We start from the raw sequence: 24371 nt of genomic DNA, 5'->3' as shown, positions 1-24371 counted from the left end.
GTCATAGAGAGTGTACAGATAAACTGACAGCTTCTTTCCTGTCAGGTAAGATTTAAATTCTGTTTTTAGGTGTGACCAGGAATGAGAAACTTCAAGTCCAACTGTAACCTCTTCAATTAATTTGAATAAAGAAAACTAAGATAAATCTGCCAAAGAAAAGCATATTTTCAAAATCCTGTAACCAATTTGTCTGATTTATACAAGAAAAATAAAAATTCAGATGGAAAACGTTTCATACGCATAGCAATATGTATCAACTCAAAAAATCAAATTAAGGTGTGACATCGCAGGGCAGAACTACTGGCATGCAAACTATAGTTAAGAGAAAATATTGTTCGAACTTAACTTCTCACTCCTGGGAGAAAGAGATCCTGAATAGCATGAAGCTGCCTTTAACAACCCTATCCTGTGATGGAAGGGTCATCTCCTTACATTATATAGTATATATCTCAGTTATAGTATACATATAGTATATATCTCAGTTATAGTACATAGGTATAGTATATATCTCAGTTATAGTACACAGGTATAGTATATATCTCAGTTATAGTACATAGGTATAGTATATATCTCAGTTATAGTATATAGGTATAGTATATATCTCAGTTATAGTACATAGGTATAATATATATCTTGGCTGCAGTATATAGCTTGGTTATAGTATATAGTTATAGTGTATATCTCAGTTATAGTATATAGTTTTCTGTAATGTGTGAATAAAGTGCTCCTGTTCGTCATGATTTATAGTATATATCTCAGTTATAGTATATAGTTATAGTTTACATCTGTTATAGTATATATGTATAGTATATATCTCAATTTACAGTACATACGTACAATATATATCTCGGTTACAGTATATATCTCGGTTATAGTATATATAGTGTATATCTCAGTTATAGTATATAGGTATATTATAAATCAGTTATAGTATATATAGTATATATCTGTTATAGTATATAGTTTTCTGTAATGTGTGAATAAAGTGCTCCTGTTCGTCATCAGTTATAGTATATATGTCAGTTATAGTATATAGTTATAGTATATATGTTATAGTACATAGGTATAATATATATCGCAGTTACAGTATATAGTATACAGTTTTAGTATATATCTCAGTTATAGCATATAGTTATTGAATATATCTCAGTTATAGTACATAGGTATAATATATCTCGGTTACAGTACAAATTTGTTATAGTATAGTTATTGTATATATATATATATATATATATATATATAAATAATTTATAGTATATAAATGTCTGTAATGTGTGAATAAAGTGCTCCTGTTCGTGATCATTCTGGTCTGTGTTCCGAGTGTATGTGGTTTCCCTGTTAGATTAGCATTGCTCCATTCCCAGGCCATTACAAAATCTGTCTGGTTTTCTGTTAGAAATTTGGAGTCATGACAGATTTCCATCTTACATTTCTCCAACTTGTTAATAATGTTAAAACTAAACTTGATGGTACACATATTTGTTATGGTTATGAACAAATTGGCCAGTATGATTTGTTGTGAATTTTAAATAACTTTATAACAAATTTTTTACAACAATTTTGAAACAGTTAAAGTGAATGGTTGCAGTTTAGACATGGCACACAAATACCACTCAACCATATATCAGAATACAGTAATATACTTCACAAAAAAAAATTTAAAAAGAAAGAAAACTCCTTGGCAAAACAAACATTATCCAATACATAGCAAAACAGGCTGTGTTGACAGCACCTGACCCTCAGCTTCTAGCAATGCTCACATGCCATTTGGCAACGTGTCAGTCAATATTAATAACAACCTCTACTTCAAAACTGTCTTCTGCAGGACAGTATTTCTTAGGAACTCAGTGCGAGTGGTATTTAAGGTCTGATCACTACAAAATGGATCTCGTACAAGAGCAGAATTCACCGTCTGTCACTCTGCTGCGTGGGACTGTCCTCTCCTTCTCCCTCTTTTTCTACCACCTGGATGTTGGCCTTCCTCCTTCTGTTGCCAGGTAGTCTGAGAGTTTCTTCAGTAACGGTGTCTTCATCTGTGCTGTCGTCCTCGGTTGAGTCTTCGTCCTCGCTGCTGTCCGAGTCCTCCAGCTCCACCAGAGAAACATCCTGTTTAGGACGCACACAGACACGAGAGGTCTTTATCAGAAGGTCAATGATAAATGAGCCAAATGTCAACTTTGTCCTTTACCTAATCACATTAGTGTTAGGACCAAATAGCATTGTTAAAACATCACTGCTACATAGCTAGCTAGGTGATTTTACTATTACAACTGGGCAATTTCTCCAGTGATATGCATCTTGCAGTAAAACTAAGACAATGATGATGAACACTGGAGAACAACACTAGAAATATACTTGAAGACAGTCCAATTGGCCATAAAGTGGGATACATACCAAGGAGACGCACTGTCCACACTACTGTTCTGCACAGGCTTGAGTACTATCAGCCAGATCGAGAAAAATGAGCGAAGGTAAAGATTCAGGAACAGAACTACCATCAGCCTCCTGAAGATGGATGACATCTCACTGATCCACCTGACCAAACTTTACAGCAAGGCCAGTGTAATGTCATTCAGGCTGAAGAGGTGTGGACAGCAGATAATAAAAAGAGGAACAGAAGGAATTAGGACAGAAGGAATTGAGCTATCAGAAGATAACGGAAGACATCTACAAATACCAAGGGATTCTCCAGTTACACGGGAATTATGAGGCAGAAACGTGAAGGACGGCAACATCCAAGTACATCCACAAGGTGAGACGGGTCCTCAAGAGCCATGCCATAAAGATAAACATAAATAGCAATAAACAGCAATCAGATACCCAGCAGGCACAATGAGCTGGCCAAAAGAAGAGCTGAAAACTGCCAATGTCAAGACCAGAAAGCTCCTCACATTGCATCGGGCACTCCACCCAAGATCCAACATCCAAAGGCTGAACAGCAGCTAAAGGAAGGAGGGGGCGGGGCCTACAAAGTGTAAGATCCGCTGTCCGGGGACATGAAACATCCATGAATACAGCCAAGCAATGTCCCCCAAGGATGAGCTGATGAGGGAGTGACGCAGTCAGATGGGGGACGTGGTCGCCATGGAAGCAGCAGAGGTGGCTGACATAAGACAATCCTACCAATGTCTGGAGAAGGCAGGACAGAAGGGCAGCACAAGATCAAAGCCGAAGTACTTGGTCAACTGAAGCAGGGACACCTCACACCAAACAACACTCAAGATGCAGACAGTGCAACGGAGCCTGTGAGATAATCCTGCTAGTAGCAGGCTTCAAAAGACAAAGGGGAAGGAAGAGTAGTGGAGAACGAGGCTAAGATCCTGTGGGACCTCCAGGTCCTGACTGATAAGCGAGGTTGTCCCACTGCTGACAAGGACACATTTGCAGCGCCAATGGAACAAATCAAAGAGAATCAAAAAATATTCCTGGGTTACGGACTACTGTCGAGGGCTTCACAAATCGCACCATATAAGTGAAGTCAAAAACGTTTCACATTGTAGACTTTAGGCCAATGAGTAACATTTCAGTTTTATTAAGGAGGAGCATGACACCATGAGAGCAAATGTGCGTTTACCAAATCTATTAGTATTGTTGGATATGAACCAAATAAGCCCTGTGCTAGTGATGCTAACAGTTCCCTGGTAGGAGCTAAGTGCATCAGGATTAATATGTCAAATGCAGCACTTATGTCTGAAAGGAGAAGAATCAGTAAAGAATCACTAAAAAGGAGAAGATCATTGACAATTTGTGAAAGGGTTGGGCTATCTCTGTGCTAATCACTGTACAAAATACAGATGGTAAAGAGCCAAAAAGGCTGACTGTCATGAAAGACTGCATTTGAGATGCTGCTGCCCTTATTACAGCTTGCTTCTAGAAGAAGCGGATTAGAATTGGGTTGATAGTGGCTGGATCCAGACTAGACTGGGAGGTAAAGGCAGAGGTTTTAAGATCTGTAGGGTAATACACTTCCTCAGGGGTGGAAAAGGCACGGGAACAAGCCGACAGCAGTTGAACTGGACTTAACTTGTTATTAACTCAGTTATACGCAGCCCTAGTGGGAGAACCAGACAAACGTTCCACAGCTATCTGAGGAAGGATTTTACTACAATCAGGTATTGCGGGGGCTGAGGGAACTGTTGGTAATTTTAGACAACAAAAACTACCAAAAAACACCAACCAGTCGCAAAAGCAAAAGAACAGAGAGAATGTGATGGACTACAACTTGCTATTGTCAATTAGGGTCATGCATGGCAAAAATACATTTTACTGTGATACTGTAGCAGCATGTTAGAGGTTCTCTGTTTCTTGACAGCATTCTATGAAATATGTTTCACTCCAGTCACTTGAGAAGGTCTTACCATCTGGATGACTTTCTCTGCCTCCTTTATGTTCTCGATATCAAAGTGACCTGCAGGAACCGTCTCCATCTGCTGCATTAAAGACTCGTTTGCCAGGGCCATCTGAGGTAGGAAACTATGGAGCCTGTCTAAGACTAATACACAGACACAGCAAGATAGTAACCCATATAATAAATCATAAAGCAGGGCTTGGAATGGAAGTTATTTTCTTGAGGCACAAAAGCTTGTTTCGGGCCATACAGCTAAGCTTAATACAGTATGGCGAAATCTGGACATCCTTTGGTTATGTTATAGATTAATTTGTAAGTGATCAGATCCTAGCCTAACCATACATGGAGCACTTTGCAATTTTACAGATTTAAAAACAATAGAACTCCCTAAATTATATAAAACCTTTATACCTAGTATAGTTTTTAAGTACTTTAGTATATGCTGTTTTGTATAACCCAGAAAGTATTTTTTTCCCTTTGGTCTGACAACTCAAGAATTTACCTATATCCTGACTCGAAGTGCTAAAATGTTGACTATAAAACGTTGCTGAGTGGGTCATATATTTTTGCGTTCAACTTTATCCGGCATTTCAGTCCCGCTCGGCTCACAGGTAGGTTAAGTGAGAGACTGAATACACTTCTAATGAAGCAGGTTAAACGTTTTAAAATGTGAACACTCACCAGAACTTCGCGGAACTTTTTCGGTGTGCAGTGAGGTTGCGCCCTTGGGTTTCAGTAAGAACCTGTCGTGAATTCCTGAAAGTAGTTGGAGGTAACTTTGGAGGGGATGAATGACTAAAACGATCCTTTGACTCGAAGAGTTTTGATAGTCATGTTTCTAAGCGTTAATCGGCTTGTCAAGCACCACTAGGTTAGCCAGCTATGTAGGTCGAGGTTTAATAATGTAGTGTAACTAAGACAGACAGATAATATTTACATAATCTTTTCTTTGAATGCTTTAAAGTTAACTAACTAGCTAACTAACTATCTAGCCAACAACTTCACTTTGTAGCTCTGCACGGACATATCAGCTCGTTATTGTAAGAACAATACCTTTTACGTTACCACAGACCAGCAAATCCTGAGAGGTGTTTTCGGCGTTGCTTTTCTTTTCATCCATCTTTTCTTTACCTTCCTTGCTAAAACCCTGTGACAGTAAACGTGTGCGTATTAGCAGCAGCACAACATCCGTGTCAAAGGTTAAAAACGATGGTCACTGGTTGCAATTTGCGCCATCTAGCGGAGTAAATGTGTTTAGCGCCCCGGGCATGCCGAGGTATACCATGACTTCGTGGCCTGAGAAACAATGACCAGTCATTTCAGTACACTGTAAATGTATTGGACACAGACAGCTGCTCTGGGATGTCTGAGGAAGACTGATGATATTAGCTGATAAACGGAACGGAACCGTGGGGAATCTTAGAGTATTTTTAAATTCAGATAAGTCTAAATCACTAACTTTCCAGTGAATTTCATATGCTCCCAAAACTACATTTAATACTGCGTTTATATGAGTCTTTTTTTTTTACTCAAGAGTAGCAAATTAATTTTTTATACTGGGTGGAAATCTAGATTTTCTTTCGTGTCTTTAGTGTTGCAGATTTCACACTACTACCAAAGAAGTTCTAGAGAGTTGCCACTCTGTAATGTATTCTGGGTAATGTAGTGTAATGTATTTTACCACTCTGTAATGTATTCTGGGTAATGTAATGTAATATAATGTATTTTACCACTCTGTAATGCATTTTGGGTAATGTAGTGTAATATATTTTACCACTCTGTAATGTATTCTGAATAAGGTAATGTAATATAATGTATTTTACCACTCTAATGTATTCTGGGTAATGAAGTGTAATGTTTGCCACTCTGTAATGTATTCTGGGTAATGTAGTGCAATGTATTTTACCACTCTAATGTATTCTGAGTAATGTAATGTTATGTATTTGACACTCTGTAATGTATTCTGAGTAATGTAGTGTAATGTATTTTACCACTCTAATGTATTCTGAGTAATGTAATGTTATGTATTTGACACTCTGTAATGTATTCTGAGTAATATAGTGTAATGTATTTTACCACTCTAATATATTCTGAGTAATGCAGTGTTATGTATTTGACACTGTAATGTATTCTGGGTAATGTAGTGTAATATATTTACCACTCTGTAATGTACTCTGGGTAATGAAGTGTAATGTATTTTAACACATAGAAAAAAAGAAACATACAAATAGATTTTCTTTTTGAGTCTAATATATACTTCTACTTTCCAAAAAAAACCTTTCCAAGTGTTGAGAAACGATTACATTTTTTTGTTGTTGTTTTGAGCCGTTTAGCTGAACTCAGCCCGTCCACGGGCGCCTCCTAACGTCTGAAGATTGGCATTACAGAGCCGCACTTCCGCTCTGCGATGACGTGATGACGTGACAGGGACTGGAAAGTCGAGCATCAACAAGGTTTCGTTTTGATGGAGGGACAGCTGTCTTCTTAGGTGGGTAAAATGGTTGGGTTGGGCGGTCAATTATTGTTTGTTGGTTTTTTCAGCGAAATACGTTTCATTAGTGCAGTTGGTAATGGCGGTTTAAGGCAAGACGAAGCCTGGTTATTAGTCAGCTCAGCTGGCTAAGATAAGCTAAGCTAGTTCTGCACAGGTATCCCAGCCCGTGTTTACTTTTCACCTGAAAAGCTCTAGTAAGCAGGTCAAAATTACCCAGAAGGTGCCAACAACCCGCTTTTATTTCCCTCGATATGCGAGAAGCGTGTTCTGTTCTGTTTCTAACCTAACTAACTATCTTGTTTTGAGTAATGTGGAGTGAACCTGCGTATTCGAGTTGGTATCTCAAGCATCTGTTAGATGTACAGGAAGTTGGAAAAAGCTCTTAAAACTGCTTCCTAGTTTGGTAAAACAGGTTTAATCAGCAGAAGCGCTGGGATTTTAGCGATGAACTGCTACATAACTCTTATGTGTTGGTTCTCTCCTTCGCGATGCGGTATTAGGGGAAAAACAAGCATGTGTCAGCTTATTACAATGTACCCCAATAATGTAGGACTAAGAAATAAGATGCATCAAAAAAAGAACAAAGACAACATCAAAAAACAAAGTGCACTAGTAACCCAGGCGTTCACAGTCCCGTTCAAACCGCGTCCTTATTAAAGGCTTTACGAGTTCTCCCAGTGTTACCTTAATGATAGATGCTCACACATTGCTGACTGTGTCCAAGTATCCGTCAGGCTTAGTTATGGACCAAACTGAATAGTCACTTGGTGCCTGTATTCCAAAAATATGTTTAGGTTGACGGCTAAATTCTTAAATCTGTGTTGAAAAGCAAACCTTTTATGCATTATGAGACTAAGCTGCAGATCCAGAATTGTTAATGTAGTCTCTTGTTTGCTTATGAATAATGAATATTATTTTTTAATTTGAAATAAATAGAAATCAACATAAGTCACAAGTAGTTTGTGTTCATGAGTATGTTATTGTACACCTGTGTGATTCTACCAAGGGAGCCTTGCAGCTGACCCTTATTAAGGAATGCCTGTCTTCCCCTATTAGCTTACACTGTATTGTGTACATATTGTATCTGTTTCCCGAGAACATGCTGTGAGCTTTCCATTCTCCCTCCTTCTCTGTGGTCCCAGGTCAGGGCTTTGTAACCAGGCTCAGTATTCACGTGGAGGCTATGGACTCAGTCCAGCAGTGTTCCTGATCGCCTCTGCCAGAGGGCCATGTGTCTGCTCAGCCCCTGCTCGCAGTATGATTCTCCGTACAGTAGGGGGCACCACGCTCAGCTCCTCGTTCCCTAGCCTGGCCTTGCAGGCTGAGAGTGCTGGGGGTGGTAGAGGGCGCTGGAGCCCACTCTCCCTGAAGCCCCTCTCGGCCCTGCTCCACACTATGGTCCCCCCCGGCTACAGCGCCTTGCAGGAAGAGCGGCTGGCCATGGTGGACATGGGCGGCCCAAAGCCGGAGCCGCACCAGAACGGCTTCCACCGCGAAGCCCGCCGCCTCTCCGACCGCGCCGGTCGTGTGTCCCTCGGCCACGCCGACACTGCCGACACCCGCTACGCAGAGACCAAGCCCATGCTGCCCGAAGGCCGGCTGTCGGGCGAGGAAACCAGTGAGGAAGAGGAGAGTGAGGAGGAAGGCCAGCGGAACATGCCGAAGGAGTCGCCACTGTCCATGGCGCTCCAGATCCTTGTGCCCTTCCTGCTGGCGGGGTTCGGCACCGTCTCAGCAGGCATGGTGCTGGACATAGTGCAGGTGAGTCCAGCCCACGGGAGGACTCCGCTGAGGACCGTCACGATGGACTCTCAAGCCAGTGGCTTTTGTATAGTAGAAGCACAAGTTGTGGTAACATTCTAGAGTTATCAAAACGAGCTACCCTGGCAATGCTAGATTGCTGTTTGATATGCCATTAAGCCCCCCATTCTGAGGACAAATGGACTTTCAGTAGAACTTTGATGAAACACATTAATGTATGTATGAGAGGGGGTTATTTTTCAGCTGAAGTTCAGTATCCTGGTGATTAAATGCCACAATCACTTGCACACAGCAGCTGGTTTTGCAGGTTTCCTCCTGGGCGAAGATTAAATTGTGTGTGCCAGAAAATTGTCCCAGTGTGTATTCATAGGAACTGAGCTGTAAACTGTAAATCCATGTTTAGTGTTATTTATATTGCATTAAAAATGCACATTTTATATTTAGTTACACTGTTTCTTTCTTTCTCTCTCTCTCTCTCTCTCTCTCTCTCTCTCTCTCTCTCTCTCTCTCTCGCAGCATTGGAAGGCCTTTACATCTATCACTGAGATCTTCATCCTGGTCCCTGCTCTCCTGGGCTTGAAGGGTAATCTAGAGATGACACTGGCCTCCAGACTGTCCACAGCGGTGAGTTACTGACCAACCACTAGTTCACACGAGCCGCCGGTAATCCGACAGCGTAGATATTCAGGCATCACAGCAATGGTATTGGGACTTTTCCTGAATGGTGAGAGTGGCTTATTTAAATTGTCACACGATCAGTGTCATGAGAAGTGTTCTTTGGCTGTTTCTTGTTCGAGGGGGTAATGTGATCGTGGTTCTAACATGATAGACATAATAGCGGTGGTTTCTTTTTAACACAAATAATGGAGTCAGGGTAATTGATATGTTCAATGTGTCAGGTTGGCTTGGCCGTGTAGATAAGCGCTGGGTCCTTTCTCTGAAGACTGAGGTTGCTTGGTGGAATTGGTTTGTACACACTTGCTTTCATTACAGCCCAGACTTCAGGGCTGTTTGTGTGGGTTGTGTCTGTCTGGTACACCCTGCCTAGACAGACTACTGGAAGCTCAGCACTCAAGGATTTACAAAGGAGTGCTCCAGGCAAGCGTGTCTGTCCGCGTGCACACACTGGGCCGAGTTACTGCACGCGCGTTTGCGGCTCTGCGAGAAAACTCATGCTAGGAGAGAAAAGCTCCCTTGTCATCTCTCCACTCAGACTGAGGTTCCAAAGTGAGGGCGAGCCCGTTATGCCGGGCCCAGGGGACAGAAACCGCAGTGTGAGACCTACTGAGATCTGACTGAGGCTGTGTAGCCTCTGGGAGCTTTATTCCCCTCCCATCTCTCCTTCGGTGGTAGTGGTTAGTGCCCTCCTGCTGAATGTCTCGAGGTGAGCGCGCAAACACACCCCGGGCATTGGCTCGTGGGGGACTGGGCCGAAACACACGCTTGCTGCTCTGTTCCGCACAGCTGGCTAGGAGAGGCACCAGCACGTCTGCCTCACACAGCCCCACCTGCGGCGTTTTTGTTTTTAATCGTTTCTCTTTTTCTCCCTGGTTTCGTTTCCTCTATTTCACGTCAGCACACGCACGCACTTTGACGGCTGGCGGCCCGATCGGTGGGTAATGGCCTGTGGAGTGGGCGGTTTTCTGCTCCGCTCAGCCATCCAGGAAAACATCCATTTCCAGCGGGAGCGCTCCGATTCCCACCTTCTCACTTCTCCGTGTGAATATTTTCCCCCACACTCTTCAGACTCCCTCAAGACGCGCTCGCGCATAAAGCCGCTGCCGCATTTTGCCTTTGTCTCTTATCTGGTGCCAATTTTACCCAATTTTAACATTAATCATTTTGTTTATGTTGTTGTTGTTGTACACAGATCTTAATTCTTTCATATGCAGATATGCAGCTGTCACAGAGAAGGCATTTGTGAGGTGTATTTCAGTCCATATTTGTAACGAAGTTTTTGAAAGGTGTTTGGAAAGCTGAAGGCTTGACAGCGGAGTAACGGTGTTCGCCTGGCCGTGCCGCGGCCAGGATTACAGACACGGGTATTTGAAAGCGCAGGGTGTGTTCGTGTGCCGTGCGTGACTTCTGTCTGCTACCCCCTTCAGGTCAATGTTGGGAAAATGGACTCGCCTATAGAGAAGTGGAACCTGATTATAGGGAACTTGGCACTGAAACAGGTAAGAGTGCAGGGGTCTGAACAGACTCTTCATGTCCTGCAGCTCCACAATGTCCATTTTCCACGGCCTCCAGCAGTCCAGCAAATGTATCAGTTGCTAATTATTGTTTGGTTGCGCGATGCTGAGCTCCAGGAGTACATCCTGAAACTGATAAATGACCATGTCACAAGTCTGTTCCTTAACTCGGTTATCATTAAAGTTTAAAGCCAAGTGCTGGTAAATGGTGCTCTATGATTTCTTAAGCAGAAGTGACGTGTAATGTATTCTTAGCCATGATTTCATGTAGATTTTTTTTAAAGAAGTTTCATGGAACTTCTCTTCACAGAAATTTCTCTTCATGATTCCCGTTTTGTTCCCTTTGTTGTTGTTGTTTGCAGAGAAAGCTTCTTTGTCATATCCCACATAGCTCAGTGTACTTGACCAAAAGACATGGTCTCTGATCTTCATAATGTGTTTTAGTCCTTATTTATATACACTGATCAGCCATAAACGCAACTGCTTAATATCGACTAGCTCCCCTTCCTACTGCCAAGCCAGCTCGGGCCTGGACTCCACAAGACCTCTGAAGGTGTCCTGTGGCATCTGGCACCAAGACGTTAGCAGCAGATCCTTTAAGTCCTGTAAGTTGCGAAATGGGGCCTCTATAGATCGACTTGTTTTTCAGCACCTCCCACAGCTTCTCGATCAGATTGGGATCTGGGAAATTTGGAGGCCAAGTCAACATCTTGAACTCTTTGTCATGTTCTTCATGACAACAGTTTCTGAGGAAGTATTTGAGCTACAGCAGTGTTTTCGGCAGGTGGTATGTGTCAAAGTAACCTCCACAGGAATGCCTAAGATTTACCAGTAGAGCATTTTTTTTTTGGTCCTGAGAATCACACTGCCTCTGAAAGCTTGCTCTCTTCCCATAATGTATCCTCGTGCCCTTCCTTCCCCCGGTTAGTGACACATGAACAGCCAGCTGTTCACATCAGTCCTGATGGTCACATGCCCATCGTAGGTGTTTTTTTGTTGATGGACAAGGGTCAGCATGGGCACTCTGACCGCTCTGAGACTATGAAGCCCCGTACTTCCTTAGACCACGTTTGGCAGGTACTAACCACTACATACCGGGAACACTACACAAGACCTGCCGTGTTCGACATGCTCTGACACAATCGTCTGGCCATAGCAATCAAGCCCTTGTGAAAGTCGCTCACATTTGTCCTGTTTCCAACACATCAACTTCAAGAACTGAATGTTCACTTTCTGGCTAAGGTATCCCACCCCTTGACATTTGCTACTGCAACGAGAATATCAGTGTTGTTTAATACATCTGTCAGTGGTTTAAATGTTATGGCTGATCGGTGTACAGGGCTGCATAATAATATATAGGAAAATTTTATGTTTTATTGCTATGTGTTATGACTGCGTTATGCTTTGCGACATCCTAAAAGCACAGTGGTGAACATTTGCTGTGACATGGTTAAAGACTGACTGGCATTATTTTCATTATTTATGCTCGTTGGATCATGTGAATACTGTTGTTCGTCAAAACCCCCATAGAATTTTCATCTGCAGTGTCTGACACAGGGCGCCGTTAACACGCAGCGGTAGGGGAAATGCTGTGGTGTGTTAGAGAGCTACTGTAGAACACACTACACATTGTGAAGTCCTACTCGCGTATTTACTTGTGTATATACTCGCGAGAATTTAGCTTGACTCTCCAACTTGAACCAAAGATTCATTTGTTTACAAAGGGTTTGAGGATGGCTCCTGTTAATTGAAATGCTCATAATTGTGGCCCAGGCGACTGTTGTGAACATTCCCCGGTCACCCTTGACCCCGGCTCTGTCTCCCCAGGTTCAGGCCACGGTGGTGGGCTTCCTGGCTGCAGTCGCGGCCGTCATCCTGGGTTGGATCCCTGAGGGGAGGTTCCAGATGAGTCACGCCACGCTCCTGTGCTCCAGCAGCGTGGCGACGGCCTTCATCGCCTCCCTGTTGCAAGGTACAGCTCTGCAAGGCACTCTCCCATGACCCCTGACCCTGCCCAGCGACCCAGGGCTAAAGGTTACAGTGCGTTCCAGTGTATTCTACTGTGGAATCCCGACTATACTCTCACTCAGAGATGGAGAGATGCAGGCAATCTGCAAAAGGAACATCTCACCCAATGATACTACTCGGGCTAGGTCTTGATTTATGGCTGTTTAGTTGTTAGCAGGAGCTCTTTAAGATAATGTGATAGTCATCATCTTTAACACATGTTTTGAGATGTTAGCATTTTGGGCTGAGGTGTTTTCTTTAAAACAGCTCACTGTGTTGTAAGGGCTTAACCAGCCCTGATAGGGAAACAAGGGAAATCCTTTATGCTGTGTGTGTGTGTGTGTGTGTGTGAGATGAATACACTGCTGTAAGAATGTACTGTATAGTTGGCGTTTTTTTTCTGTTCCTTTGTCACAGGCATCATAATGGTGGGCGTGATTGTGGGCTCGAAGAAGACGGGAATCAACCCTGATAACGTAGCCACGCCCATCGCTGCCAGCTTCGGCGACCTGATCACGCTGGCCATCCTGGCTTGGATCAGTCAGGGCCTCTTCAACTGCCTGGGTGAGACAGAAAGACTGACATAGGGGGATGTTTATTTATTTGTTTATTTTTACATTCATGTATTTTTATGTTGACCAGAAGAGGGTGCAAGAGTTACATGTATGCTGGCTGATTCTGGTATATTTGCTCAGCTGTCCAGTAGGCAACAGCTTTCCCTGGGGTGAAAGTTCAAGAAATTAGAATGTAGAATTTCTAGAACTGTGACTAAATGTAATACAAGACCAAATAAATATTGTAAGCAGAACGTTAGCTTGTGTAGTACTTCACTACAGGTGTTGGGTGCGTGATGTATGGTGCATGAGTTAATGGTGTGTGGAGCTGACATCTTTTACGGGCAGGGGGTAGGTCTCTAACGAGGCTCGCTCGGCCTGCTGGAGACTGACCTGCACAATGGTACTTCTGTAGCAGAGTTTTGTAGCAACACGTGCACACACACACTCTCTCTCTCTTCAGCTGGGTCAAATGCACCGACTCTTTATGGTTTGGGTGATATAATGCTGTATTTAGTAGTGATAATAATATGACATTGGATGCAGTTACACGTCAGCAGTATCGAGAAGTTTATGAGCCTGCAAAATGGTGAGGGGGCAGGCAGTTAAAGTATTTAACATTTACATTTTTAACATCTAATTTTTTTGCAGTTCAGAACTGACACTGAAGTAGGTTGTGACCATGATCCTGTATCACTAAAAAAACATTTTCTGTCAGTTATTATTGTTTTCTCAGGGAAGTATGTCAGGACTTGGGTTCTATTACTTGGGTTCTATTACTTCAAGAATGTTGGTACTGGTGTTATGTTAGAAATAAGCACAATGCTTATAGATATTTTGTTTAAATATTTAAGTACATAAGCTATTTCTCGCACATTGCCTTTTAGCCTGCTGACACACCCAAAACCGAACGCAAATAACTCACTTGGGGAATCTGAGACACACACACATACACACAGAGACAGACACACAAAACTGTAATGAAATAGAATGATGATTTTTTTTTTCTATTTTAGTACTAATAAGACCCAGACTTCCTTTAAAGCATTTTTTTTTATTTCCTTCTCTCTCTCCGTCCCTTTTTACAGCCGTCATCAGAGAGGTGAAATGAGGTGAAAGTCCGGCAAACAGCCCCCAGTGTTCATAAACTCCTTAGAGCCCAGCCTGCCGGCACACACGGCGAGCCCAGCAGAGCCCTTTCACACTAAATATAGCCATGCACCCTCGCCTGCCTCCTATTAGGGATTTGGAGCCCTGGGCTTGTGGAGTGTGACCAGGACTTGAAAATCAGTTAAGCAGTGGTTAGAGTGTGAAGAAAAAGGTCTTTTTAGAGGTGGTTAGGGGACATGAAAAATATTTGGAAGTGAAAAATTTCAAGATCGTCATATTCATCCTGTTGTGCATTTGTTTAGAATTGGAATTGTGTTGGTGCACAGTGCCTTTTAATTAAAATTATTTTGCAGACTGAGGTAAAACAGCCATAGGAAAGGTGCGTGCACGTGCGCGTGTGTGTGTGTGTGTGTGTGTGTGTATGTCTGTTGAAACCAGGCTGTTGATGTTAATGCTATTGTCTCTCTGTCTATCCGTCTCGCAGACTCTCATCCATACGTGTCATTCCTGGTGTGTGCCTTCTTCATGTGTCTGACTCCAGTGTGGATGGTCATCTCGTCCAAACACCCCGCCAGCCGACAGCTGCTCTACTCTGGCTGGGAGCCAGTCATCACGGCCATGCTCATCAGCAGGTCCCCCACGCACGCAAGCTTTAGGCCCTTCACTTCATATAGCTGTCCATGCTTATAACTGCCGCACCTGGCAACCAGTAGACCCTGATGTGTGTGTTTTTTTTCCCTCATGGCAGTATTGGAGGTCTCATCCTGGGTAAAACTGTGTCTGACCCTAACCTGGCTGGGATAGTGGTCTACACCCCTGTCATAAATGGTAAGAGCAGTTCACTTTAACATAGCTTCATGCCATTAGCAGAAATATGCACAAATTATTTTAATGGGGTTTTTTTTTTGTTTGTTGTTGTTTAAAAAAAAAAAAAGAATCAAAGAGCTGATAACTGCACGTGTGAACAGCTGTGATGCCGGTGGGGGTCTTTTTAATGAAGCTGTCAGGTCAGGCTAGGACAGTAAACAACCTCACTTCCTCCCGTGCTGCCCTCCTTGCACCAAGATCGGCACCCCTATAATCTGTGTATAAATGTAGTTTGCCTCTGAACACTGAACGTTAGCATCCACTTCTACCTGTTTCAGTATTTTTAAAAACCCAGATAAGAGGCCATGGCTTCACCAACGCCTGACTCTAAGGACTGTACCTGAACGTAGAATTGGCGAAATGGCCAAGGATGTGAGATGGCGTGTGAGGTCACTTCTGGCTGTGGTTCGCTGAGATCAAGCACCGCATGGCCAAGATGACTCATGTCTGACAGTAACAGGGCTGCTTGCCAGTACTGTGGTATTTCGATGAGGGGTGATAAGGTTCTAAAAGACGCACCACTGGTCAGCATGTACTGATCTCAGTCCACAGGACATGCTAGACACGTGCGTGTGTGTGTCTGTGTGTGTGTGTGTGTGTGTGTGTGTGTGTGTGTGTGTGAGAGAGAGAGAGAGAGAGAGAGAGAGTTAGCAGCAGGAGGAAGGAAGCTCACTTACCCTCCATGGCGCCCAGGGAGGCGCTGAGGAAAACCTCGTTAAATGAGCCCAGAATATGCAGCGTGTTCTCCTCTGTCTGGCACATATGTGCACGCTCTCCTGCCTGAGACACACACACCTGAACCTCCTGACCTGCTTCTCTCTCTCTCACACACACACACACACACACACACACACACACACAGTCTTATCAGTGCAGTGACCCAGATTATAGTGCCCTGCTGGGGTGCTGACCTGAACAGGAGGTGTCATGCAAGTGTGTGTGTGTGTGTGAGGTTAAACATTGTTGGCGGATAAAGAGAAAGTGAGTGTTTGAGTAATTGGGTGTCCCTGATCTGGGGAGGAAAGTTTAAACGCATCCACCCATCGCATTCCCTTCTGCCTCTGTCCCGCAAATGTTGGTGTTTGGTCATATTATGTCAGCGTCAGCATATAAACGCTACAGCATGTGCATGCACACTTGCTTTCAGAGAAGCCGTTTCTTCATTTATTACAGTACAGTCTTACGCAGCCCGCCTGTGATTTGACTATGGGAGTGTTGCATGATCTCTGCTTGGTCTCTTCAGTTTCACTTCTCACCCCCAATAAAAGATGCAAAAATTACCCGCACAGCCAAATACCCCACAAAACCACAGCTTCTCCATAGGCAATTGCCCCGAAAATAAATTACCCTTCAACCACAACCAATTGCCTCTCAGCCAAAATATCTCTGACAGTTCATGGGGGGCTCTTGTAGATGAGAGGCGTTTGGCTGTGTGTTTTTTTGTTGAGGTGCACACGGCCTGCTCTTGGCACTGGCCTAAAGCCAGCAAGGGCCTCGTGAGTCCTGATTGGCCGACGATGGGCCTCGTGAGTCCTGATTGGCCGACGATGGGGCATGTGGGTCCTCATTCGCCGACGCTACATTGGAATGCCATTGCACTCGTGCCATGAGAGAACAAATGCACCGTTATAGCGTTATGATAATTTAAGTGATTTGAAGAAGGCACAAGTGCTTTGAAATGAAAACCTCCCTCCTACTTTCTGAAGTGCAAGCACAATTCCTGCCGCTGTTTCTAGGAACATTTATGTAATTTAAACCCCATTAGCCACGGTCTGTTTTCTCTCATGACTTCTCTTTAAGTTGAAGCACTTTGCTGAAGGTAGCCATTTTAGCCTTTCTTGAGTAAATTAGTTGCAACCTTTTTTATTTTCCTTAGAAGTGTCCTTTGCCGAGTGTTAGTTCCAGCATGTTAGTTAATACCCAATGTTTTTATGGTGGTGTTAGACATTTTTGCAGTTTGTAATGCATTTTTTGCAGTTCTCCAGGCAAATGGAAAGTTCTCTCACAGTGAGCAAAGGGGACAGAGCCCCTCTCTATAGGTTGTCCTTCCCTGTCCTCCTCTCAATCTCTCTCTCCTTCAGTGTGTCTCTGGATGCACCCTTTTCATTACTCAAGGCCACTGGCCATAACAGTTTATTACTGCAGCTCTGTACAGCACTCTGTTCTGCTAGCAGTGACATAAAGGGGAGCGCGTATGTGAGTGAGAGTGCATGTGCCTGTGATTTTGTGTGTGTCGCTTGGAAGAGGATGAAGACACTATGTGCACTGTCTGCAGTGGTGTTAAAAGGATGAGGTTTTGTACCCACCCTCTCTGTCTGGGCCGATAACATCCTCGCTGTGGTGTGCCTGACGGGAAGGGGCAGACAGCTGCGGTCTGCCTGACGGGAACGGCTCTGTTCCGCAGGGATCGGTGGGAATCTGGTGGCCATCCAGTCCAGCCGCATCTCCACACACCTGCACTTCCACAGCGCCCCTGGGGAAGTCCCGGACGAGGCCAAGGGCTGCTACTACCCGTGCCGTACCTTCTGCGGCTCAGGTAATCCCACACCTCCCAACACTGCTTCACCATGCTACACTGTTCATCTGGTCAGCTTTCACTTTGTCTTCCACTGGAATGTGGCGTTGTTGGTAGCAACTGAACTTGACTGTATACTCTGTGTGTGTGTGTGTGTGTGTGTGTGTGTGTGTGAACGCTGTAGGGTGCGAAACACTGGTGGCCAGGCTTTGCTCCACGTCCATATAAAGTGTCTTTGGTGAAGCCTTTCAATTGTTGTCATTAGTTAATCTGCCCGAAAGGTCGTCGAGACAACATAAGTGACGGGGATGTCTTGTGTATGTTTCTGTTGGGCCGTCTGCTAGTCCTTGTGCCCCGGCTGCCTTCGACTGTAAATACCCCGATGATTCATGCAGACTTCAGCAGGGATGAAACCCAGTGTAGGACTCCCTCAGAAGGCTGACCCCCCCCCCCCCCCCCCCAGCTGACAGTGAAGGACTACAAGATGATGGATAAGGGCGATGGAGGGAGAGAGAGATGGGGAGGAGTAGGGAGCCAGGGGGCAAGCAAGAGAGGAGACAAAGTGCAGGCCTGTGCACTCATATGATTAAGTGAGCGCCCAGGCTTTAATGGAGTGCGTATTTAACAGAGCGGGCCAGATCGCCATCGGGACGGTGTTCAACTCCGTGTCCGAGATAAACAATGGAAGGCCAAAGCCAGTGCAGGAGTGCAGGAGCACAGGGCTGGCAGCATCCATGCTTTTAGTACCCTGCCCTTCCTGAGCCTGATTCACAGGGCAGGCAAGCAGGAGTCAGCTGGGCACAGCTGGCCAGACACGCGCAGGGCTCTGTTCCCACTGCCAGCCTGGCATTGCCATCTGCAGGGAGAGGCCTAAATGCTCAGTGCTCTGTCCTGAATTCCAGTTTAGAGTTTCCAGAAGGCACCGCCAGCATGCTTGTGTGAGTGCTGTGTAATACGTGCTTTCTGCACACAATACACCATATAGAAATAAAGTATAATATGAGAACTAGATAAGATGTAGCTTAAAAATGTAAAGTAATGTAGCTTATAAATTTTGAATGGTTGTTCTGAATTGAGTGAAGTGTGCCATGATCCCCATAGTAGGTTAAGTTTGGAAGTTTGATCATGCAAACTGATTAGTTTAGCAGTGCTGTTGCTCAGAATTCACGCCTAAATGGTTTTATGGTCATTTCACACCTCACATTAAAGTCCCAGATGTCACATGTTTGCAGATCAGTATCACAATTATAAAAGTATATAAAACAACTTGAGGCCAGCAGTCCAGGAAAGCATAACTGGCCTTGGCCTCTGGGTTGGATACATGGTTCCACTCTCAAAAAGTCTTTGTGTGTGGCTGAGGTGTGCTGATAGTTTGTTTGTTTCTCTCTATTTTATCAGGAGCCAATCACAGGTCAGCGCAGGTATTGCTCCTACTGGTAGTCCCGGGTCACGTGATGTTCCTGTACACCATTCATCTGATGAAGAGTGGCCACACCACACTGACGACCATCTTCATGGCCGTGTACCTGGCTGCCGCACTGCTCCAGGTCAGAATGGGTTCAAACCCCCCTGGTCTCTGGGGAAAGCGCAGATGGAACAGGCCCTCTGACTACACAACACTGCCCCAAAATATTCTCCCATTTAATGTGGATACAGTGCAGAGAGTCTGTGGTATCCAGACCCAGTCCTTCAGACCACATGGTTTTCTCATTCATGCTTTGTAATCTGCTCTAATTCACCTCAGTAAAGGGTTTGACTGTTAGCAGATCAGGTGGGGTCAGCTCGTGTGAGTGTGTGAGTGTGTGTGTGAGTGTGTGTGTGAGTGTGTGTGTGAGTGTGTGTGTGAGTGTGTGTGTGAGTGTGTGTGTGAGTGTGTGTATATGTGTGTGTGTATATGTGTGTGTGAGTGTGTGTGTGTGTGTGTGTGTGTGAGTGTGTGAGTGTGTGTGTGAGTGTGTGTGTGAGTGTGTGTGTGAGTGTGTGTGTGAGTGTGTGTATATGTGTGTGTGAGTGTGTGTGTGTGTGTGTGTGTGTGTGTGAGTGTGTGAGTGAGTGTGTGTGTGAGTGTGTGTGTGAGTGTGTGTGTGAGTGTGTGTATATGTGTGTGTGTGTGTGTGTGTGTGTGAGTGTGTGAGTGAGTGAGTGAGTGTGAGTGAGTGTGAGTGAGTGTGTGTGTGTGTGTGTGTGAGTGTGTGTGTGTGTGTGTGTGAGTGTGTGTGTGTGTGTGAGTGTGTGTGTGTGAGTGTGTGTGTGCGTGTGCGTGTATGAAAACACAGAACTGTGCATCCCCGGTCCTGAAATGCATTTGAAGCCCAAAATTTGTTTTAAAAGCTGAAACTATAGCAAAAAGGTTCAGTGTACTTGTTCACTTTGCTAAGCAGCGATGCGAGTGTGTGTGTGTTTGATTTTTCAGCTATTTTGATCATAATTACGATCAATTTGGCATGCCTGTGGTGATGTGTAGATGAGTGAGGGCGTTCATGGAGCGGCATGAATGGATGGTATTTTCTGTGTGTGTGTGTGTGTGTGTGTGTGTGTGTGTGTGTGTGTGTGTGTGTGTGTGTGTGTGTGTGTGTGTGTGAGTTAAAATGAGTCTAGCCATGTAAGTCAGCAGTTACACTGGAGTCACTTTATTAATCCATCTTAAAGTGAAGCCGTCCAGTTAATAGGGACAGGCCTGTTACATTATCTTACCCAAGAAGCCTGAAAAGTCTGAGCTGAACTGTAGTTGATACGAACCAAAGCAATATTTTAAATGAATGAGTTGGATGCCTGTGTGGGTCTTCTTCTAAAACGAGGATGCAGCGACACGGGCGTGCAGAATCAAAGCTGTTTCAGTACTAACAGCAGCAAATTATGTTAAATTCAAGTGAGTGACAGTGTCACTCACTCACTCGGCCCCAACTGAGCTTCTTAACACCCTTCAACAACCCCCCCCCCCCCAGGATTTTCTTAAATTTCTGCAAACCATCCTGTGAGTAGCTATTGATATCACCATACAGCTGAAGTGTGTGTTGAAACAGAGAGAGACACAAACGTTACTCCTGTCCATAGATTGATGCAATTTCACCATCACGCAAATGTTTAATACAAACTGTCACTCTCAGGTTTTTGTTCAGAACTGTGCGTGTGGGTGTGTGATGGAGTGAGAGAGAGACAGAAAGGTGTAAAAAGCTGTGGGATGAGAGAGTAAACATCTTTGGCGCAGCGTACGTGCGTGCAGTGCAAGCTGTGTAGACTACAGTCCCATATGACTGCCCTCCCTGTCCTCGTGAGGTACAGGAACCGTGTGTGTGTGTTTGCAGAAGGTGGGAGCTGCAACCTTAATCCTGTCAGTTCTTAAAAATTTGCATATATTAGCAAACCATCTCTCTCAAATAGACCCTAGAAATCTGTTTTTCTCCTGGGTTTCTTCTTGCTGTAGCAACATCACACATCACTACTTTCACATGAAGTATTTCGACAGACCTGTTTTCTGCTGTTTTCCTTATTATGGCAGAAGTCTAGTATTTTTGGAGGGTTTTTAAATTTTAATTTAATTTTAGGAAACAAAGAAATAGCCAAAGATGCAGAATGGTGGTCATCTCACGAGACCAGCGAGCTGTTAATGAAGGAAAGGAGAAAGGGGCCCTGGACACTGTTATCTCAGTTAGGACAGCTGAGCTATCACTGATTAAAACCATTTCTCTCATGATATTCATAATCTACACGTTGTCTAGTGCAGGCATGATTAATTGCCCATGAGGTAGCTACTTTTGTATTGGTCCTCCAGCCGAACAGACTTGGAAAGGTACAAATGGCTTTTAAACGTGCTCTGTCCTCTGTTGGACTGACCTCAGTGTCCACTGGAGGAGAGTGGCACCCGCAGGGAGCCTGTGAGAAGCATCCATGCCGGCCTGTCATGCTGATTAATGCACTGCTGTCCTTTCTGTTTTGCCTTAAATGAACGTCACGCAAGCAGAAAACTGAACGGGACGCACCCATACCAAGAAGGGCAAAGTGACGTTGCAGGAATTGAGCAAGCTTGATGGCAAAAGCTCTACTTGGTGATATAAATTTAGAAAATGCATCAGGAATATTTTTGGTTTGTTTTGTTGTTTGATTGCATGATTTATTGATGCAGTGTCTGACTTGAAAGTTAGCAGCGGGATTTTTGTGATGGATTCTGTTCAGTTAGCCGGATTAGATCAAATGCTTTTTGCTGCAGTGCTGTGAAATGGATATGTGAAGTGATTTGGCCCACTGTCCTGTTTATCTTGCATACAAATACCAAGCTTCAAAACTTGAAGGATGAGTTTCTTTCATTTCAGAACTCTCCTTTGGGATTATACACAATCACTCCCCTCTGCATACACACACACACACACACACACACACACACACACACACAGAGCCACACATACAAATCTGAGCTGTGGAGAATAGACTTAATTAGTGGGAGCGAATGAGGCCTTCTAGAAGTTTACACAAAAAAGGCGCCAACCCAAACACTGCTCATGTTAACTGTGTGCTGCTGTCTGTGCTGTGGAGTCTCTCTCCTTGAGTAGCTTCCCTGAAACGCGTGTACAGGAAGCAGCCGACCTAATGGAACGCCTGACCACAGCCGCTGTCTCCTGCACTGTAAACAGCTCTGTGTTTGTGTGTGTGTGTGGGTGTGTGTGTGGGTGTGGTTGGGTGTTTCTCAGGTATTCCTGTTGCTGTGTATAGCTGACTGGATGGTGCACTCCATGTGGAAAAGTGGCAAAGACCCGGACAGTTTCTCCATCCCGTACCTGACGGCGCTGGGCGACCTGCTGGGCACCGCCCTCCTGGCCCTTGGCTTCCACTTCCTCTGGGTCATCGGGGATCAGGACAGCGACGTGGGTGATTAAATTTGGTCACTTCATCCTGAAGGTGGAAATGTCGCATTTCACCCAAACCTGGCCTTTGTTGCTATGGGGTACCAGCCAGGCCAGTATGTGGGACGTTCCTTTGCCTCTTCTGTTTGGCCGATGCTTTATGACGATGGACCAATGAGAAGCCTAGGAGGCAGCAGACCAGATCTAACAGCCTAACATCTAACATTTAATGTCTTTATTTGACCACCAGACTAAATTAATATTCTGCTCCTAGAGATCAGGAACCTTCTTGGATGCTGTGTTTTTGTTATCGTTTCATTCCCGTCGGAGATGCCTCTGCTTTGTTTTCACCTCATAGAAGTGTTCCTGATCTCCACACAGCAATCACCTTCCTTCACTGAGCCTGTTCTTTCATTAGCACATGACTTTCTCCTTATTTCCTTTGGCCCCTTCGTACCACAGACCTTTGTTAAGGGGCTGTGGATAAACACGTCCAACACACTTTTTTCCTCTTGGGAGGGCTCTCCGCTTTTTAAGCAAATTTTGTTGCGCTGTGTTGTGGCACATTGGGTCAGTCCAATGCTCACTGGCCGCTGTTTACATGTATGCAGCTGTTAACGACATGGGACATGCGTGTCTGAGGTACGTGGGTAATGGCGCAGTATTTATCTTTAACGTAAACAACGCTAGTTTTCCTTTCTGCAAAGCTCTTCCGAGGTGCCATTATGGGTGTGTTTCAGAAGTCTCTACTGGCTTCACGGGAGACCAGTTCAGTTGTGTCTCTCTGTGTGTCAGGATATTTTATACTCACAATAAATGTGTACACTTTGTTTATGGTCCCTCTCTGCTAGACACCTCCTATTTTTTTCTGTTAGTTTTTTTCTTATCCTCCGTAACAGATGAAATAATGTCTCTGCTGAAGTATAATTTTACTGGTCTGTTTTACAGTGTGTTTGCAATACTGTCTTCACCTCTGTTCCACATGGTATCTAACAAGGTACTTAGAATGGGCAGTGATCTTGTACCTGTCTACCTTATAAGTCCTGGAGTGGATTTGATGGAGTGTGTGTGTATATATATATATATATATATATATATATATATATATATATATATATATATATATATATATATATGTATATATATATATACACATATATATATATATATATATATATATATATATATATATATATATATATATATATATATGTATATATGTATGTATGTGTGTATGTATGTATGTATGTATGTATGTATGTATATGTATATGTGCTGCGATACACTCAGCAGTTTATGGCTCCCACTTAAAATCTGTTTTCCTTCTAATTTGGTTCATCTTGAAAGTCCTCTGAATAGCTTTCACTAAGTTTGTAAAATTATTTCGCCAGAATTTCTCCTCTTACGGCTGCGTAAGGTTTACATGGGCTTTAGTCTCAATGGTAAGAAAGCTGAAGTCCCTCATACACACTGCGTTTGCCAGCGTCTCGCTGCGTTGGCCAGTCTCACCCTTTTCTAGTTTAAGCAGCCCAGCCACCAAATGCTGAATGTACAGTGTCCTTGCAGAATGTAAAGTTACACCTTAGACGTGCTGCCAAAGTGAAACATCGATTATAATGCTTGTGCACGTGGATCAACACGTGGTTTTGTTTGAAGGCTATGTTTAATAGCCTATAACACTCTTA

General features: G+C 44.0%; 2 protein-coding genes across 2 annotated transcripts; one reads left to right on the top strand and one right to left on the bottom strand.

The window, feature by feature from the left end:
• Positions 1 to 1514: 1514 nt before the first annotated feature.
• Positions 1515 to 5528, bottom strand: c7h12orf45 (chromosome 7 C12orf45 homolog). Its single transcript, XM_027021273.2, has 4 exons — positions 5402 to 5528; positions 5030 to 5104; positions 4359 to 4492; positions 1515 to 2106 (listed from the first exon to the last, which is right to left on the bottom strand). Exons 1-4 carry the CDS (start codon positions 5466 to 5468, stop codon positions 1906 to 1908), a joined length of 477 nt encoding a protein of 158 aa, XP_026877074.2. The 5' UTR covers positions 5469 to 5528; the 3' UTR covers positions 1515 to 1905.
• A 1223-nt stretch (positions 5529 to 6751) lies between these two features.
• Positions 6752 to 23522, top strand: slc41a2b (solute carrier family 41 member 2b). Its single transcript, XM_027021298.2, has 11 exons — positions 6752 to 6836; positions 7985 to 8603; positions 9120 to 9227; positions 10709 to 10780; positions 12623 to 12767; positions 13220 to 13366; positions 14951 to 15098; positions 15215 to 15294; positions 17738 to 17869; positions 19247 to 19395; positions 22534 to 23522. Exons 2-11 carry the CDS (start codon positions 8100 to 8102, stop codon positions 22717 to 22719), a joined length of 1671 nt encoding a protein of 556 aa, XP_026877099.2. The 5' UTR covers positions 6752 to 6836; positions 7985 to 8099; the 3' UTR covers positions 22720 to 23522.
• The last annotated feature ends 849 nt before the right edge of the window (positions 23523 to 24371 follow it).

Source organism: Electrophorus electricus, chromosome 7 (assembly GCF_013358815.1).
Source record: "Electrophorus electricus isolate fEleEle1 chromosome 7, fEleEle1.pri, whole genome shotgun sequence".
Classification (NCBI taxonomy): Eukaryota; Metazoa; Chordata; class Actinopteri; order Gymnotiformes; family Gymnotidae; genus Electrophorus; species Electrophorus electricus.
Note: the sequence above shows the minus strand (reverse complement) of the source record. Positions and strands in the feature narration are given on the sequence as shown.